Here is a 14,123-nt window from a genome sequence, read left to right as displayed (position 1 = left end):
TAACGCATGAAATGGATTGGTGGACATACATTTGGGGTTCTCACATTTACACATCAGCTCGGGCTTATAAGTATCTAATTGGGCATACTGAAATACATCCAGTTTTCAAGTGGCTATGGAAATCCTCTTGCCAGCACAAGCACAAAGTTTTCTTTTGGCTGCTCTTAAAAGAGAGACTGAGTACTAGAAATGTTCTTAGGAGAAAAAACATGGATCTCCCCTCCTATGACTGTATCCTATGTACCCAGTGTGTAGAAGAAACAGTAGACCACATTTTCATCAAGTGTGACTTTGCACAGCAGCAAGATGACTCCTTGGCTGTTCTTGAGAGCTTCAAAAGGCAATTGGGAGTTCCATTGTACACGGAAATAACCGTCCTCATGTGTTGGAGTATATGGACTGCAAGTAATGACTTCATCTTCAGAGGACTTCAACCACAAACCCAACACTGCAAAGCCATCTTTAAGGAGTTTGCCTGGTTATCCATCGAGCAAAGAAAAAGTATTTCCCATCTATTGAGCAATGGCTAGACGCTTTTGTGTGATTGTTTTGATCTTCGTTTCCCTTTTCTCTTAATATATTCCTAATCAGTAGGGGTTTTACCCCTCCTGTTTCCTCAAAAAAAAAGAATTTGACCTAAACTCTAAAAGTTCCTAAAGCTTGAGTTGAATGTGGTTGACTTGCAACTTGGTTTCTCCTTCGCTGACCTTTGTACTTCCACTGTTGATACCACTGCTTTGGAGTAGTGAGCTGTGACAGCTAATGTGTAGCAATTTGCAAAAAATCCTGGCAATATCTTACTCTGGCTTCTTTCATTATTTTACAACACAAGAAGACAAGATCCACTACAACAATTTTTAAAGATTGGTACTAGTGTTCCCTAAGAATTTTGTGAAGACTAAAAAGGGGTTTTGCTGAAGTTAATATGAGTAACACTAATTACCTCTTCTAATCCTCCTTTTTCTTTTTCTATTTATGCCTTTAAAGTGGATTTAGCCACTGAGCTGGGTCGATAACTGGCTCTTCGAATGTTATCCTCTTTGCAACTTCAGAAGGAAGCCCTACGTCACCTAGTCAGATGATCCATCCTTCATCTAAACAGGGAGGGGTACCATGGTAATTTGAAACAGAAGGCAAGGATCGATGGAGTGTGTAAGGCTTCCTCATTTGTTGAAGGGCTTATGTCAAACGTCGTGCCTAGAGGTGTAAACGGATAGGATATCAGTTTTTTGGTCTTTTTTTTCTTTGATTGTGAATTAATAGAATATAGAATTTACTATACAAATTTATATTATTATTTTTAGTATTGAGCTTGTTGTAAAGATTCATGAAAGATAAATCTCAAATCTATCATATATCTTCTCAAATAATAAATATAAATTTCGGATACAAATCGAATACGGATACAGATATTTTTTTTACTTTTTTTTGTTGTACGGAGCAAATAATGTATGAAATCTCCTCTGAGCACGCAAGAGCTCACGCTCTAGTGACTAGTCGCCGCCCTGCACCTGCACCGCTAAACCTAACCATTCCCAGCATCACCAATCTAGGTCGCTTTGCCATGCTGCACTCTTGCTTCCCAATGCCTTATCGCACCACCAACTTGCCAAGAGCATATGGAACAAAGTTCCAACAGATTTAGGCGATTTTTACAAAAAAAAATGATTTTCATTGAAGCGCACTGAGATGCGAAGCGTTCGGTTTTCTGTGTCTGGTATCTAGAAGTCGACTATGACGGCTAAAATCTAGCGAAAAACCGAAACAAATAGCCCCTTTGTGATGATGATGATGAATGACACATGATCAGTCTAGATGAAGTGCACTATAGGTGGCCATATCAAGATGTATGTTAATTGTATCTGTGATTTTGTAACCTTTCCTAAGTGCCCACTAACCTAATTCCAGCCTTACACTAACATTTGTGAGCTTGCAATATAGGCACACCCTGAAGGGCTAAGAATGCTGAGTACTTAAACATGCCAAATAGAAAATTACAAGCAGATGGAAGTGATCTTTGGCAATGGTCTTGCAACTGGCAAGTTTGCAATGGGTACCACATCTTACTTTGCTGAGAGCTCACTACAAACAGATGCCATGAAGGTTGATGATGTTTCAAGGCTGTTTGGGGAGGCTCCGAAGAGCTAGGAGGCAGCTGCAGGTGCTACTAGTGGGTCTGCGGCAGGCAACAAGAGGAAAAGGTGCATACTTAGTGAGGAGAAAGAACATCGTTGTCATGACTGGTGTCTTCTGTTCTCTAGTTGGGAGGCTTGCCATGCTCAAGTGTCTGTACAGCCTTGCAACCAAAGGCAAGCTCTAATGGGCCATCATGAGATGAAACAAAGTAACCAAACAATAGCCTATTGCACCTCTTTAGCATGCCGCCATGGGCCTGAATGACTGGATACGCTCAGGCTGGGCCGAGCAGGCAACCAATCACGCTCTAAATAATGTATCATTGATTTGCCTACATCAAGGAAATCAAAGAAGAAATCAGCAAACTGGTGGCGACAATGAGCGGAATAGTTCAGGAATTTGAACGGGACAACTGGGCAACTGCATTGTTCACCACTGAGACTATGGCACAGATTATTTCTGATTCTTTTGATCTCCGTTTATAACTTTGGACTAGCATAATCGAGAATAGAAAAGATCCTCACAGTAAGATGATTATAATTGAATCGATTATAAGTGGTTCCAAATAGGGTCTATATAAGCGGCCTACAAATTCTTTCCATCGAAAGTTCAAATATAGAGGATATATCCAATGTACTACTGAAGGCATACGCAAATACTAGAAGTAACCATTCATCATATGATGTAAACTACCCAAGGATCATGCTTACTAAGATGTGTGTTGTAAACTCTCCTTCCTCCTAATGAAAAATGTGCTTAGACATGGTCACGAAAAAAAGAGATGCAATATGATCAACCTTCTATGGTCCAATTAGCTGTTGTTTACTAAAATGTGAAATTCAGCTGCAAAGATGGGATGCTCGACTAAAACAAAAACCTTTCCAAAACCCACAGGCCACAACTCATTGAGTGGATCTAGATCTCAAGAAGCTCGTCTTTCTCATGGGAAGATTACAGTTTCTACTTCTATTTTTACTAAAAACAGGTAAGAAGAGAAAAGGATCACCTCACGAATGCAAGCATACTTGGTAAAAGAAATCATCCTTTGACCCTGCTACTAGATCTACCAGTGTCCACCTCACTCATTGTCAATTCCAAGCTTGCCACGCTAGATGACTGCTTCTCCTGAACAGATTTATTAACGTCTTTCACGCTTTGATGTCAGACGATCATGTCACAACTCGCAAGAGCCACCATATGTGCAAGTTGAGACTAGAACCTTGTTGCAGACTCCACACATGGTGTATCCTATAGAGGAACCACCTGATTTGCAGTACCACTGTCCACATTAATTTGCTTCATTCAACAACCAACAAAGCATTCTGTTTGCAGCAATCACCGGAGGTGTCAGGTGAGACAGTGGTGTTTCTTTGAGTAATAGGTAGATAAGCCAACACTTCCACTCCCACAAACAGAGGTACAGTCATGATAAGAACCATCCTGTTAATTGTGAATTTAAATGGAAGAGAAATAGTGATTGATAAAAGAAATATTCAGACTTCTCCACAAACAGAGCGTTGTCCGTGCAGGCATCCGAGTCTATTTGCACAACCTTTTTCAGTTGACATAGGCTCTCTGTCCAGTCAATTTTAAGGGCACAACCTTCAGTTGACATAGGCTCTGTCCAGTCAATGCTAAGGATGAACTTCTGGATTACTAGACATATGATTTGCATGTAGAGTAGCGTCAGAAACTGCCCTTGTGATCAAAAGCTAATTTGAGATGACGGATATGCTACGAAAATTATTTCTATCACCTTTCAGTGAATCCTGTGGAACAAGGATGGCTAAGGACCTCTGTTCTTCATATGCTTCATGTGCCCTATTCTCAGAGAAGTCGGTTTTGCTGTGACGAGTGGCATCCAACGTTTCTCTCTGTTATGAGTGCACAGACAACGCTCTCTCAGCTTCATTACATGCTGATTTTAGTGGAGTAACAGCAAGGAACAGTGCAAAACCAATAGATCCACATGATATCAGGACTACGACGATATATGGAAGTAGAATAGGGTTTTCAGTGTTCCCTTTCAGGTCATTTGTCCAAGTGCTATCACCAAAAAGAACTTCCGCCACAAAAATGATATTTGTAAACAGTGTTAGAAGAAATGCTAGGAAGCACAATATTTCAACACATCGAGATATCCGGTATCTTCCCATCAATGATCTCGACGAGGAAATGCGGAAAACAGGTATAACAGACGAAGGAAGGAGCATAGCTTGGATAATTGGGCAGACCATGAGTAACTGATATAACCCTTCAAAACCCACAACCTTCGCATGGTATATAGTAGTAATCATGGCAAAAACCTTAGGTAACAGATGGTGCACAAAAAGAGGCAGCTTTATGCCGAAGAGATCCTCTGAAATTACATCACTACCAATAATACATGTCATTGACACGATGTGGCCTGAAAAGAGAAGGACCACTAATAATACAATTGGCGCCACAGGACTTGTGAACACCTGCAAAATACAAGAATCCAGACGAAATTCAGGAAGGAGCTTCCTCCTTCAATGCACACTCCAAGCTCAAAGGGATACTATTTTTATTGAATATGCGCTGGCCAGTTCATGCGGAGGCTAAGTTTTCAAGAAAGTTGAAGAGAAAAAGAGCATCCCAGCAGCTTACTTATAACTCAGTCTTTATGTCCCTATTCAGGGAATGAGCCTAAGAGAGTGTCCCCAGTGGCTTCCCTAGAACACATCATTTCTCCCAACCTTAGCCCTTGTTTAGAACAACGTGTATTGGGTTTGAGTAATATGGTGATCCATCATGATCACTTTTTGTTTGGTCTGTAGAATAGAATGAGTTGATGCATCACCAACTCAATTCTCACAAGCTAATGTATACACATGAAGAATGGGTTTGTTCCACCCAAAAATTCATGGAATAAACTCATGATACACGACCTGATCTAGCATGAGGCACTTCCACAAAGCAAACACACACTATAGGATTTCTAATATCTATAACTTGAACCCCAAATATACTAGAACTATATTTTTCCTAAAACTCTGCTACTCCAATTAGGTCCTTTTGACCATAGTAAAATATTGAAACTCGTGCACCATTTGGTCAACCCAAAAAATAGGTAATGTACTTATAATACAATAACTTCACAAAGTTGAAAATCCAAACATGCAAGTATAGTAGCATGCCACAACACCAAACCTATGGTCATGTCTTATAATTTGAGAATTCGAATGCTGCTCTTTACATTAATAGGAAGGTGAACGGAGAACAAATAGCCAATTAAACAAAAGACTTGACGGATAAGAAGAGAACAATGACATGAACCTGATTCATTAGCTGTCTAGCATCTTGGAAGTTAATGGCCATTGTGTTTTTGGACTCATCAACTGCTGAACTCATCAGAATATAATTCACAAGAAAGATACCAGAAAATGCAAATAGTACAGAAAAAAGGTGATCATGAAACAGAGTACCAAGGGTATGACCCTGAAATCTTCTCTGAACCTGCACAAGTGATAATATATCTGAATGAACACTGATACATGAAGCCAAAGCAGACCAAACTAGCAAAGAATGAATCAAGAACAACTCAGTGCATTCAGCACCCCTATGGTGAATTGGTGATCAAAACTTGACCTGCGGGGGGTAAGACAGCCCCGGGTATTGTATTAAGAAAAATACCTTCTCACACAGGTCAAGAAAACCCCCGAACCCCTACCCCACCCATACACAGCGGCATCGAAGCCCATGTGAGAACGACCACGACCGGGCTGAGTCTTAGACCTGTGCTTTGGCGTGGGACAGACGAGGGGATTTTTTTAACCACAGCCTGAAATTCGCTCCCACGGGGAGTCGAACCCAGGACCTGAGGAGTGCTATTCAGACCACCTAACCAACTCAGCTAGAGGCCCTTTCGCGAATTGGTGATCAAGAACAACCAATACACTCAGTACCCTAACATAAACCATTTTTTTGTACATAATCCTAACACAAAACATCACTTTCGCCATGAAAGATGCATTCAGGTTTGATAAGACAAACTTTTAATGGAAGACATGCTTGACAAAGCTAATTGCATAAACATGGGAATGGAATTGTCAGAAATTTACCTGAACAACTGATGAATGAGTATAAAAGTTGTGTACTATTATATTTGTGCCAAGTAGTACCATCAGTGAGTAAGCACTTTCACCACTCAACTTGGGGAACATTACGTTGGTATTGACAGGGGTTTTGGGATGGCTCACTAATAAACCAAGCACAAAACAAACTAGTGTAAAGCCAGATGCGTAGGCATTAAACATTCCAGCCTTCCTCTTGTCCTACAATCAGCACAAATATAGGAACTAGAATAAATTATAAAATGTTTTAGAGCAAGTCAGCTTTTATATACAGTTCTTTGGAGAGACTTATAAATTTACCAGAAGGGAGAGTGTATATGGTAGCAGATTAACTACAACACTTGTAAAACATACGACTGTGATGGGATTGTTGCTTTCAAATACAAGGTTGAACCCAACTACGATGCCTGCAATCTGAAAAGTATCATATGTTAAGTGTTTTTCTCTTGAAAATGTTAAGTGCTGGTTAGGTGACTGTCACCAAACCAGCCCTAAGTGTTTCAAATGTACCGAGCTGCTTACATGCTCTGTTAATTAGGAATGGTGCAAGCAAATGTATCATGAGCACATAAAAGTCCAAGATCAACCATCATCAGAAAATGGATTTTCTGAAGTATTTGTAGACATACCATGGTAAATTCAGAAGTTAGCAAGGACAGTCCTGCTTGAAGACCAAGAACAACACATATTTTCTGATCATACTCCTGGTGGCAAATCTATTTGTTCATGTACAAATATAACAAGAAAGAAGTCAAGATCTGCACAAGACACTGTTGAAAATAGATGAAGAAAATGTAAAATAAAAGGGATACTTCTATTGTTGTCACATGTGGATATCTGATGTTTTCATTTGAACGATGATGGCATTTTTTCAACAGAAGTACGACAGCATAGCTACAACGCTTAGGAGTTAGGATGCCATGACTCCATGAGCTTTTTTTCCCCAGACATCTCTCATAAACGCAAAACAAATTAACACCAATATTACGGGTACAGAAATTTATGGTGGGCCCACCCTATCCTAATGAATCACCATTCTTATCAACTGAGATCTCCACACCGTAGTTCTGGTGAAAATTCTACAGTTTACAATGGCAAGAGAGGACTGAGTAAATTTTTACCTCCGCAAGATTCTTTTTGGTGACAATGCCGATACAGCTCGAGAGGTACTGACACAGAATAGCTGATAGATTAAAAAGCAGCACGAGCAGGACAAGATCATAGCCAAACCGAGACCCAGCTTCCACTGCCACCAACCATTTTCCGAAGTCAAGATACCCCATTGAAACCAGGAGTGTTGGCCCAAGGGTTCGGAAAGAACTATGCGGGGCATCACCAGCAGCTGGGGACTCCATGCATCGCACACCATCCATTGTGTGATGAATTGATGATATGCAAAAGCTCAGTATGGAATGGATCGACTCTAGTGAAAGCCAACTGTTTACAAAACCCAGGCCCTTTGTGCTCTCTCGTTATGATCCAAGCAGTCTACTTTGAATTTCCAAAGCCCAGTGGCCTCCAAATCCTGCACTGCAACGAGCCAATTACAACAATATGAAGACGCTCCTGATTTAAGCTCTATCCATCACACGCCACAATACTTTGCCGAGAATGAACTTTACATTATTTCCCGCAAATGGTTACGGAGAGTTACGGATGAAAGAGGAGTATGCACAGGACACAGTAAAGTTTTCTCTTAGATGGAAAGGATGAGCAGCACAATAGTGACAGTTACCTTATTGGCAACAAGTTATGGAAGGCTTTGTTTAAATCTCTTGATTGTTGGAACTTTGGAGTGGTAGGACGCACGAAGCAGGTTCAGGAAGTCACTAATTGATGATGGCAGGTCGGTTGGCTCACGGCTCACGACTCACGAGGCGGCGAGATGGCTTAGGGATGGAGCCCGGCGATCGAAAGGCGGTTGGTGGCTTACCGCGTTTGTGCTTGCCGAGGACAAGCGGCGGAGAAGAGGACCTCGTATCCCGAGTTCCCACCACCTAGGTTTCGGGCTAGTAGTAGGCGCCGAGCGATTTGCTCGGGAGTCGGGAGACGGGAGCGCTGGCACTCATGGCTGCGGGTGCGCCGTGGCACGAGGGACGCGCGCAATGGTCCACGAGACGCGTGGCGAGGCGAAGCTGGGTGGCAAGCATGCAGGAGGGACAGCAGGGACGCGCCGCTGCCGACGCCGATCGTCGCGTCACGGCGCCGTGAGCCATCCCCATCCTCCTCAGAAGTCAGAACCTCATCCAAGAACGAGCCGCAGTCCCCCACGCACGGGAACAACGGTTGTGCAATCAGATGCAAACTTACAAGCTAACAATATTCAGAGAGTGTTTGATTTATAAAGACTAATTTTTAACCTCTCTATTTTATATCATGTTAGTAGCTAAATTGATAAATACGGAAATTAAAATATAATTATAAAAAATAAAATAAAATAAAGAAACTAAAAATTAGTCCATATAAACCAAATACACTTTTAAACTCTTTAGTCACTGGCTTACACAGATTGATACAAAATGTCATTAAAAACAACTCTGGCAGCCCCAGCACTATAATTTTAAACAATATATGAAAAATCATTCGTCCACTGACTCTCAAATGTGCGGCACTAATAAAGCTCCCCAATCCATTCCGGCGCACACACCTGTGCTTCTTCGCGCGAGAGGACGCTGTTCTTGCTATGCAGAAAGCAGGATTTGGATGCAAGTAGAAAAAGAAACGCCATTTTATCCAGTTTGTTAAACTTTGAGTGGCAGCAGAGTTTCCTCGAGTAGCAGCGGTTTCCTAGCGTGAAAAATGTTGAATAATTAGATAAATTTTAGATTAATTCCGAATATAAATCATGACCAAATCAGAAGAACTGAAGTAAAAAGTCAAATTAGATGATGCGTACTGATTAGACATACTAATAGATGGCGCTCGCCGGAATCAGCAGGGTCGACGACGTCGAAGCAGCGAAATCAGTAGGGTCGACGAGGTCAGAAAATCACGATCAGTCGCGTGAAGACGCTTCCCAAAAACCTTATTCGCCCTCTCCCAGTGCAGGATCTAGAAGGCGAAGGGTTCTGGAGACCTGCTCTTCTGATCGCAGATGCACGTCTGCGGTCGGGATGAAGAGAACTGGAAGGCGGCTCAGTTGTGAAAAGAGGCGAAAGCGAAAATGTGATGATTTGGATGCTGGCCAGACTCCTTTTATAGGGCCGAGTCCGCGACCAGATAGCTATCTTCGATCTTATCCGTCCGCGAAAATCCCGCATTCAGTTTAGATTTTATAGCGATCGGTTAGGATTCTAAACTTAACAGCCAAGTAACGAAAAATTCAAACGGCAAAAGAAAGTCGCGCCCCCACAAGGCAAGAGGGCGGATTTCGGCGGACCATTCACGCGCATGTCGTGCGCCCGCGCCCTTCGCTCCGCCCCGCCAGACTCCTTTTATAGGACCGAGTCCGCGACCAGATAGCTATCTTCGATCTTATCCGCCCGCGAAAATCTCGCGTTTAGTTTAGATTTTATAGCGATCGGTTAGGATTCTAAACTTAACAGCCAAGTAACCAAAAATTCAAACGGCAAAAGGAAGTCGCGCCCCCGCAAGGCAAGGGGGCGTATTTCGACGGACCATTCACGCGCATGTCAATGTGGTCACTGGACTCCATCCTGGTTAGAGATGACAATGTGACATGATCCGTGATTCTCCACGAATATTGGTAAGTAGTGACGGGATGAGGAAGCATTCCTCCGTTCCCGTTTACCGTGTGGATCCGTTAATCTTGTACGTGATAATATTTTCGTAAACTAGTTAATAATAAAAATAAATAATTAAGGTAAGTAAAAATTTGAAAGGTTAAACAAACGACAAGTATAAACTAAATTGACATACCTGAGGTGGAGCATGTAATCCACACTGAGGCGTCAACGACTAAAATTGAGGGAAAACGAATGGTTGATGTTGTGACTGCTCTCGAAATTGAGACTGTTGCAATACAATATATTAGCTATAGGACAAATATACGAACGTGTTAGGAATAAATAAGACACTCACATTCATTGCTTGTTACACTTGTACGTTGTAAGCAGTCATGTACTTTGATTGTTGTTGGACGAATGTCATTTGCTACTGCCACAACTCTTTCTTGCATCACATCAATCATTGTTCTCCTCTTCTATATTTGGGTTGGGTACTACCTCACCATGATGTTTCTACATCTTATATATGGGCATAAATCCAATCTGACAGAGATTTAAGCTAACTCTTTCCTTATTGAGGAATATCCAGTTTTCGTGCCGCCTATAAGGGTATCTGACAGTGCTAGTTAATGACAAGGAGAAAGCATGGTCTACAAATTCTTTAGTCTTGGCTACCCACTCATCAGAATGATGCTCATTTTTACTCCAACCATTGTACATCCATACACGATCTCCAGCCATGTTGCAGGCTGTTAAAGCGGACCATATCGTAAAAACATCATTCAACTTTCTCAAGGATATCGGTCCTACATCTATAGGCAATGATAGATCCTAACATAGGTTACGCTACTACAAAATACTATTGAAAGTCGCCTAGAGGGGGGTGAATAGGGCGAATATGAAATTTACAAACTTTAAGCACAACTACAAGCCGGGGTTAGCGTTAGAAATATAAACGAGTCCGAAAGAGAGGGTGAAAACAAATCACAAGCAAATAAGGTGGATGACACGGTGATTTGTTTTACCGAGGTTCGGTTCTTGCAAACCTACTCCCCGTTGAGGTGGTCACAAAGACCTGGTCTCTTTCAACCCTTTTCCTCTCTCAAACGGTCACCTAGACCGAGTGAGCCTTTATCTTCAATCAAATGGGACACTAAGTCCACTACAAGGACCACCACAACTTGGTGTTTCTTGTTTTGATTACAAGTGAAGTGAGCCCAAGAAAGAATGAAGAAGAAAAGCGATCCAAGCGCAAGAGCTCAAAAGAACACAAAAGTCTCTCTCTCTAGTCACTATTTGATTGGAATTGTCTTTGGACTTGGGAGAGGATTTGATCTCTTGTTTGTGTCTTGTATTGAATGCTATAGCTCTTGTATGAGGTGTGAAGGCTGAAAACTTGGATGCAATGAATGGTGGGTGGTTGGGGGTATTTATAGCCCCAACCACTAAATGAACCGTTGGTGGAGGCTGTTGTCGTATGGCGCACCGGACAGTCCAGAGCGCCAGCCACGTCACCCGACCGTTAGGGTTCGACCGTTGGAGCTTGTGTCTTCTGGGCCACCGGACAGTCCGGTGGTGCACCGGACAGTTGAAAGGGAAATGTGCCCTTGGGCCATTTCTAAGGATTTTGGTGATTAAGTGTCCAACACAAATGCCTTAAGTATTAATAAGTGCCAAATGGTGGATGAAGTGAAAATCAACACAAAGGTATGATTCTAGACTTAGTACATTGGTTTTTGTGTACTAACATATTTGTCTAAGTACTAGAATAAGAGAAAACGCAAAAGGAAAAAGACTTGGCTGGAACAGCCAAGACTCTGCGCAGTCTGGGTGCACCAGACAGTGTCTGGTGGTGCACCGGACAGTGTCCGGTGCGCCAGGCTGGAGTCTGGTCAACTGGCCGCTCTCAGGAATTCGTCGGCGGCGTACGGCTAAAATTCACCGGACTGTCCGGTGGTGCACCGGACTGTCCGGTGAGCCAACAGTCGGTCGCGCCAACGGCCGGCCGCTCAATCCACGCGTGACGCGTGGCCTAATCAACGGTCTGATGGGGGCACCGGACTGTCCGGTGTGCACCGGACAGTGTCCGGTGCGCCAACGGCTCCAAATCTTCAACGGTCAGCTGTGCCAATTTAGGAAAGCAATCTGCACCGGACTGTCCGGTGTGCACCGGACTGTGTCCGGTGCGCCAACGGCTCCAAATCTTCAACGGTCAGCTGTGCCAATTTAGGAAAGCAATCTGCACCGGACACTAAACAGTGCATGTCCGGTGGCACACCGGACTGTCTGGTGCGCCACCCGACAGAAGGCAAGAATTGCCTTCCTGGATTGCTCTCAACGGCTCTTAGCTGCCTTGGGGCTATAAAAGGGACCCCTAGGCGCATGGAGGAGGACACCAAGCATACTCTGAACATTCTAAGACTCCCGCACTCCATCTTCGCACACTCGATTGACATTCTTAGTGATTTGAGCTCCGTTCTAGTGGTGAACTTGTTGTGTTTCATTTGAGCTCAAGTCTTGGCTTGTGTGTGTGCGTATTGCTGGGATTTGTGTGTGTTGCTTTTCCCTCCCTTACATCCGTGCTTCTTTGTGATCATCATTTGTAAGGGCAAGAGGCTCCAAGTTGTGGAGATTCCTCACAAACGGGATATAGTGAAAGAAAGAAAAACACCATGGTATTCAAGTGGATCTTTGGATCACTTGAAAGGGGTTGAGTGCAACCCTCGTCCATTGGGACGCCACAACGTGGAGTAGGCAAGTGTTGTACTTGCCGAACCACAGGATAAACCATCGTGTCTCTTGTGCTTGTTCTCACTGTGACTATTGTGTTTCACAAGAGCTCGGTCCTTAGCCACTTGATTTTATTGTGCTAACACTTAATCAAGTTTTGTGGCTTTAAGTCTTAAGTTTTTTACAGGGTCACCTATTCACCCCCCCTCTAGGTGCTTTCAATTGGTATCGGAGCCGTTCTCTTCACGAAAGGGACTAATCGCCCGAAGGGATGGATCATAAGGGAAAGGGGGTGGTGATCAACGACAAGGAGGAGTCCTTCATCAATGAGCCAAAAGACGACAAGCCCACTGACTCGGGCTCAAGTCACAAGAAGAAGGATGGGAAGAAGAAGAGGCGTATCAAGAAGATAGTCTACTACGACAGCGACGAGTCCTATTCTTCCCAAAGAGACGACGACGACGAGAAAAAGAAAACGGTCAACTCAAACTTTTCTTTTGATTATGCTCGTATCCCGCAAAATTCCAATGCTCATTTGCTTTCCGTTCCTCTTGGTAAACCTCCACACTTTGATGGAGAGGACTACGGATTTTGGAGTCACAAAATGCGTAGCCACTTGTTCTCTCTTCATCCAAGTATATGGGAGATAGTAGAAAATGGAATGCAATTTGATAGTACGGATAATCCCATGTATATCAATGAACAAATTCACAAAAATGCACAAGCTACCATTGTTCTTTTAGCATCCTTATGCAGGGAAGAGTATCATAAGGTGGGCAGCTTGGATAATGCCAAGCAAATTTGGGAGACCCTCAAGATCTCACATGAGGGGAACGACGCCACCATGATCACCAAGATGGAGTTGGTGGAAGGCGAACTAGGAAGGTTCGCAATGATCAGGGGGAGGAGCCAACCCAAACATACAACAGGCTCAAGACCCTGGTCAACAAAATAAGGAGCTATGGAAGCACAAGATGGACGGACCATGACGTAGTCCGGCTTATGCTAAGGTCCTTCATTGTCCTTGATCCTCATCTTGTTAACTCTATCCGTGAAAATCCTAGGTACACCAAGATGACGCCCGAGGAAATACTCGGAAAGTTTGTAAGCAGGCGAATGATGATCAAGGAGGCAAGATATGTTGATGAGGCGTTGAATGGCCCAATGCCGATCCACGAGCCTCAAACCGTTGCTCTCAAAGAAACAAGTAGCAGGGAGGCGCTACCTAGCAAGGTGGCACAAGTTGAGGCGGTCGGGTTAAATGAGGATGAAATGGCCCTCATCATCAAGCGTTTCAAGACGGCGCTCAAAGGTCGCAAGGAGCATCCCAACAAGAGCAAGACGAAGGGAAAGCACTCCTGCTTCAAGTGTGGTAAGATTGGTCACTTTATTGCTAACTGTCCCGATAATGATAGTGACCAGGAACAAGGAAAGAATGGGAAGTGAGAGAACAAGAAGGTTTACAAGAAGGCTAAGG

General features: G+C 43.2%; 1 protein-coding gene across 5 annotated transcripts; it reads right to left on the bottom strand.

The window, feature by feature from the left end:
- Positions 1 to 1,949: 1,949 nt before the first annotated feature.
- On the bottom strand, positions 1,950 to 8,500 carry LOC103643855 (protein ETHYLENE-INSENSITIVE 2). Of its 5 annotated transcripts, XM_020546883.2 has the most exons (9): positions 7,966 to 8,500; positions 7,352 to 7,760; positions 6,860 to 6,946; positions 6,531 to 6,644; positions 6,219 to 6,431; positions 5,434 to 5,613; positions 3,893 to 4,598; positions 3,143 to 3,792; positions 1,950 to 2,467 (listed from the first exon to the last, which is right to left on the bottom strand). In XM_020546883.2, the coding sequence occupies exons 2-7, from the start codon at positions 7,601 to 7,603 to the stop codon at positions 4,014 to 4,016; spliced, it is 1,431 nt and encodes a 476-aa protein (XP_020402472.1). In that variant the 5' UTR covers positions 7,604 to 7,760; positions 7,966 to 8,500; the 3' UTR covers positions 1,950 to 2,467; positions 3,143 to 3,792; positions 3,893 to 4,013. The 5 variants fall into 5 exon arrangements, with proteins under 5 accessions (XP_020402472.1, XP_020402468.1, XP_020402469.1 ...); XM_020546879.3 differs by having other exon boundaries at positions 3,143 to 4,598; positions 7,966 to 8,499; XM_020546880.3 differs by having other exon boundaries at positions 3,143 to 4,598; positions 7,352 to 7,755; positions 7,966 to 8,497.
- Positions 8,501 to 14,123: the final 5,623 nt, after the last annotated feature.

This window comes from Zea mays, chromosome 1, assembly GCF_902167145.1.
Source record: "Zea mays cultivar B73 chromosome 1, Zm-B73-REFERENCE-NAM-5.0, whole genome shotgun sequence".
In the NCBI taxonomy this organism is placed as follows: Eukaryota; Viridiplantae; Streptophyta; class Magnoliopsida; order Poales; family Poaceae; genus Zea; species Zea mays.
Note: the sequence above shows the minus strand (reverse complement) of the source record. Positions and strands in the feature narration are given on the sequence as shown.

What these genes read in the sequence shown, in the direction of transcription:
- LOC103643855 (XM_020546883.2), bottom strand. Translation starts at nt 7,603, where the DNA reads ATGGATGGTGTGCGATGCATGGAGTCCCCAGCTGCTGGTGATGCCCCG. An exon ending in CCAAAAAGAATCTTGCGGAG is followed by an intron (nt 6,947 to 7,351) that starts GTAAAAATTTAC and finishes ATGAACAAATAG; the next exon opens with ATTTGCCACCAGGAGTATGA. An exon ending in TAACTTCTGAATTTACCATG is followed by an intron (nt 6,645 to 6,859) that starts GTATGTCTACAA and finishes GATACTTTTCAG; the next exon opens with ATTGCAGGCATCGTAGTTGG.